This window comes from Trachymyrmex septentrionalis, unplaced genomic scaffold, assembly GCF_001594115.1.
Source record: "Trachymyrmex septentrionalis isolate Tsep2-gDNA-1 unplaced genomic scaffold, Tsep1.0 scaffold31, whole genome shotgun sequence".
In the NCBI taxonomy this organism is placed as follows: domain Eukaryota; kingdom Metazoa; phylum Arthropoda; class Insecta; order Hymenoptera; family Formicidae; genus Trachymyrmex; species Trachymyrmex septentrionalis.
The window spans coordinates 1528946-1534509 of NW_017305474.1; the positions used below are offsets into that span (position 1 = coordinate 1528946).

A 5564-nucleotide genomic window follows, 5' to 3' on the forward strand; every position below is an offset into this window, starting at 1 on the left:
TAACGGACACGTGAAATTGACGGCTTGGCGAACCGACAGCGGGAATAAAGAGGAATGTGCACGAAAAAAAGATTTTTTTGAAGCAGCTAAAAATTTAGCTAAATACAGATTTGAAAATATTGAGTTGTTTGAAAATTCCGTGGATTTTTCAGTAAGTTTTTTAGTATGTTGCAAAAACCCAAAAATTCTATGAGACAATAATTATAAAATTATTCAAAAGATAGAAAACATATTATGAAACAAAATGGTTAAATATATTAAAATTTTTTGCGAAAAATATTTTTCATTTGAATTTGGCTTGAAACTTCACACGGACTTTGTGGACAACTCGACAATATTGGTAGAGCAAAATAATTAATATAGCACGGATCATTTTTCAGTAATATTGCAATAACATTGAAAATGATGCTGCAAGCTCCTGCATTGTATGAATGTAAGGGATGTTTGAGAATGTCAGTTTTTTACAACGTCATGTTTAAACATAATAAATCCTACATAATTGTTTCGACAGTCCAACAAAAACTATTTTCAGATCTAGCTAAATTTTTAGGTACTTCAAGTGTTCTTTTTGTGTGCTGAGATGTAGATAATGTGCAATAAGACAGTTCGCCAAAAATTCCCGTATTTTGTAGTGGTAGACACCCTGATATACGCCAAAATTTATTTTACATATAATCGACATTTGAATTACTCGATCACGCCTCTCCTCCCCCTCGTTCTCCTAGGAAGTAATTATTCTTGTATCTACTAGAAGTATTTTTTTTATCATAAGTCGCGAGCGATCGTATACAATATTTTGCGGCTCATTCGCTCTCGAGAATTAACACGTTTTTACATCTATCTGACATGCTTTAATTGAACGTCATCGGAAAACCGTTGAACACATTCGGATAATTTTGCAATTACATTTTGCTCGCGATAATGTGATACAATGCAAAGCAAACCTGTCACAACGTTGCTTCGCAACTGCATTATCAATTAAGAAAAGTACAAAAAAGAAAAGAACTCCTAGGCAGAGAGAAAGAGAGAGAGACTCATTCTTTCTTCTTATATATATATAATAAAATTAACTTTCTTAATTAATAGAATTATTTTCCCTACACGGAAAGAGTTTTTTCTTAAAATTTACCCTGAAAATAATGTGGTACAATACAATATTTTGAAGATTTTTGCCATGCACTACAGTAAAATTAATCAAACTTATTTTATAATTTATTGTAGGTTTTTTTATTAGTAAGTGAGAGAGATTTACATAAAATTCTTCGAAATGCAATGTTGTCTCATGACTACCATATTTTCAGGGTAAATTTTAAAAGAAAATTCTTTCCGTGTATAAATTGCTTTTTTTACGTGTAAAAAGGATGGTATAAGATAATGCGAATGTTCGCAATTTGTTTTCGCATTATGCAGTGAAAACACAGTTTGCTTCATCTACGTATTATTTATTGGCTAAAAAAACATTCACAATAATCTAAGATCTATTAAAGACGTAAGAAACAAGCTGTGGCACAACAATGTTTTCAACGTCGATTTTACCTTTTCATGGTGGTGCGCTACCTAACAAATATAAGATTTTTAATCGTATATCTTATTATATCCGCTTTATAGAGCCTTTATTACATAACGTAGTTCGACGCGATAAGTTACAAAAATAGGTTTAATTACGTATAGAAATTTAGCGTGATATCAACAAATTACCTCCCTTAAAAAAGAAAAGACTTGAGTGTAACTCTTCTTTCTTAACTCGCAAGACTCTTTGAGCGTTTCCGGCACACACGATAAAATACACGTTTAACACGCTGAATAAAAATAAATAATACGCTGAGAAGTAAAATGATACAATCAGCACAACAACGTTATTTCTAAAGAACCGCACTCCGTAAGAGCCGAAAGAAAAAAAAACAGAAAGATTATTAGAGATACTCGATCTCAATATAATTATATAAATGAATTATGTAACAATCTGAATGGCGTATTTAAGTTATTAAAGGGAAAAAGAATACTTGTCACTACGCAATAAAGTATTCAATGCAGGTACGTTTAGTACAATTAATTCACATTAATGCACACTTGCGGTAGAATCTTGGCGATTGAATTCTGCACGCAGAGACATAACGCACGCGGTTGTTCCGTAAATTCTATATAATTTCTAAACTAGTTTAATGAAACCATCCTGAGAATAGGATTGAAGTTATTAAGAATATCGTTCTAACGTTCGCTATCTCGTTCGAATAATAATCTGAATGAATCAGTAAATCGGCCATCCCTTACTCTCTTCGCGTTGACAAAACAAAAAAATCACACACAGTGGAACCTCGATTTTAGAATCACTATGTACTATGTATTATGTACGCGAGTGAACTCCAAAGTTAACTCTGAAAATGCATTGCCAAAATCAAGGCAAACTGCGCTGAATGTCGTTAAACGACTTGATAGACATCAACTGCTAATTTTATATCCTTTCGCGTTTCATGCATTTAGAGCATAATAATGCAGTAAATGCATCTCGCTCAAGATAAATAAAAATGATAGTGTCGACAAATACGTGCAATCAACGCAATTAACTCTCCTCCTACAACGGCGATATGTAATACTGGTACTAAACGTGCTAACATTAAAGACGTTTTTCCATCATAAATTCATTATCATTCACAAAATTATTACCGACTTAAGAATTCTCAATCGACTCACCGATCGTACATTCCGCTATCTTACAATCCAATATCGCTTAAGCGTTTTACTTTTGTTTCCCTCGTCGGGAAATTTGTGATTGTTAAAGAAAGTAGCTCGAAAAATAGCCGCTCGAAACGCACAGCGTATCATAGAAAGTTTCTATTATACATTACCGGTAACAATATAAAGCGTTTTATTCTAACAATTGTCGATAAAATTAACAATATAGAAATTCTATGGGAAATATATAAACGATATTCTCATGGCATAGCGAAAGTTCGAGCCGATAAAACGCTTTATCGAGGCGGATTAAGAAACTGACCTTATAATAGCGCAATGAATGATATATTACTCTATAATCACATAGCTTTTGAAAGGCAGTACCGACGGTTCTCTGTTGTAAAAGCTGGTCACTTCCTATCATGAATACGAATCAGATTGTAAGTGCGAGCAAGAACTATATGTAGAACAATGTAATTATTTGTCATAAATATATTGCGAAAAGATCATTCATAGCGAAAGGTTAAAAAAAATGACATCACACGGAATATTCAATGCTAGAGGATGAATATCGTATCTCTTTGGTGTACTATATTTTTACGTATGTATCATCTTGTCAGTTTTACACAAAAGAATTTTATGCCCTTCAAAGCGTAATTATCATGGTTCTATATCGAGAGAACGGTTGTCGGAACGAGTTGCTATTATTAGTAAATCGATAAAATGTAAAAACGATCGACGATGATTCCCAGCATGGCTCTGTCGTGGGTCCAACTCCGTCGTGCGTACTTCTACTATTCTTTTTTTTTTTTTTTAAATCTCCAATCTACAAATGCACACTTCTCACAAAGCTTTTTATTACATTTGTTGTTATTCGTCCCGCATATATGCTATCCATAGTCTCGTCTCTTTCTCACAAATTTTATTTTTTTCATATTCGTACTTCTCACTCGCACACGCACACAAAAACCGCACATCAATACGCTCGCATTCTCACACATGTATCACATTCACTTGCATTGCATACTTACTCTCAAAGGAATACCCATTACTCACGAGTAACGCTAAATAATTGTATAATAATTTAAAGAAATGTATTGTATATATGTATAAAGATTCGCGGAGCCATAGCAAGAGGTAGGACGACAGTTGTAGATCGTACCTTCGATATGAACTAGTGATAAATTGAACTAACAATGCACACTGATCACACAAGTAATAAATCGTTGTCCAATTCTTCTATTTTATATGTGAATAGTAAGTATTATGAATCCTCGACGTGTTATAATTAAATCTGTTTTGTAATTGCAATAGTAGTAGTTTATACTTAAAGATTTTATTATTGAATGCAACGTGAATTTCTTATAGCACTGTTGCGTCAGAATTATATTTATGAGCATGACACACATAACTGATATTATTTATCCTTCACATCAAGCGCAATATTATATTGCAATCACAAAACATGCCCACTGTATATATAGATATTTATTACAAATACAAATAAAGCCCAGTAAAATCGATTTAAACGGTAATTTACATTGTTGAAAATTTTGTTTAATCCCATATTAGCACATTCTCCATAGTTTTTACATGTTGATTAAGTACGCAGAATAATGTAATATTGAATGACAAATGTTTCTTGAAATTATAAAATAGAGTAAATCTATAATCTATTTGCTTTAAATGAAAAGAAGCCTTAATCAAAAAAAGCTACAATTAAACTACCCTTCAACTATTTTGATATACCTTTCTGCTTATGAAAAAGAGCAAACAAGAATGACTTTTTTTTATATTTCACTGATTGATAATCAACTAAAATTCTGGTTATGCATTGACTTACTTATTCTACAATTCGATTTAATGTATAGACATATTCCAGATCATGCATTGTGATATATCAATAATAATTAGTATCGGGGAAAACGGATATATTACTCTACGAGGAAATGAACATCGGAAAAATATCGATCTATTCACTGATAAAATTTGGACCACTGAATTAATAGTGCTGGAACAATCAGTTAGTAGAGCATTGGTCAAGTTACACAAAAGTGACTTCAAAGTTACGATGCATATTCAAGGAAATTTTTACTGTCCATATTTCCTGCCTTTTATTTTTTTTGTGCTCGATTATGTACCGCAATAATTCTTTTTGTGATTGTAGATCTCGTAATTATTTGTACACAAGTATACAGTTACCATTAAAATAGTAAAGAGCACATTCTTTTTATAGATGATATTTAAAAGATTTATTTCTATGGTGTTGAAAATAATAGTTATTAAAAAATGTCACTTTATATTTATTCTATTAAAATGTTAATGCAATTTTTCTATTGTTGCGGCAAACATTTTAACAACTATTACTATCTTATATAGAAATAAAAACTTATAAATATTTTCTATGAAAGAAAGAAAAGAAAGCGTTTTGACTATTTTGACGGTAAACAACTAAATAGTTTTTTTTATATATATATAAATTATCATTTTAGAAAAATGCGCATGTTTTTCTTGTTTTCTATTTTTTCTTCTACGTAACTAGAACGTCTTCGAATTATAATAATTCAAATTATTTGCTAATTATCTAGTTATTTTCTTAGTCGCTAAAGCCGCGCATAAGTGATAAAGGAAGTAGATATCGACATAGAGCAACAGAGTAGCATGATAACAGTGGTATCAAGGCAGTTTTGTGTCGGTCGATTAGTTTTGCTCGTCTAATCGAACGACAGTTCATAATCGGACCAATCGGAATCGTCGGAATCTGAGAAGAAAGGGATATCTTCTAAATCAAGATACATCCAACGATCGTCCCTTTCATCGAAGAAATCCCACAAGATTAGTTGCTGTAAATAGTGCAAATCCGCTCTTTCACGTTCTGCGTGTATATATAT

The 5564-nt window shown here is 31.8% G+C and overlaps 1 protein-coding gene across 4 annotated transcripts in view; it reads right to left on the reverse strand.

Moving 5' to 3' along the window:
• The window catches only part of LOC108749697 (probable E3 ubiquitin-protein ligase makorin-1), a 28125-nt gene that overhangs the window by 7922 nt on the left and 14639 nt on the right, over positions 1–5564 (reverse strand). The window contains exon 7 of one of the 4 annotated variants that reach the window (XM_018488585.1): positions 5201–5516. The exons of the other annotated variants lie outside the window; for them this stretch is intronic. Coding sequence (XP_018344087.1) covers positions 5388–5516 — 129 coding nt within the window. The 3' untranslated portion in view covers positions 5201–5387. Of the gene's footprint in view, positions 1–5200; positions 5517–5564 lie in introns of those variants that run through there. 4 annotated transcript variants of the gene reach the window in all.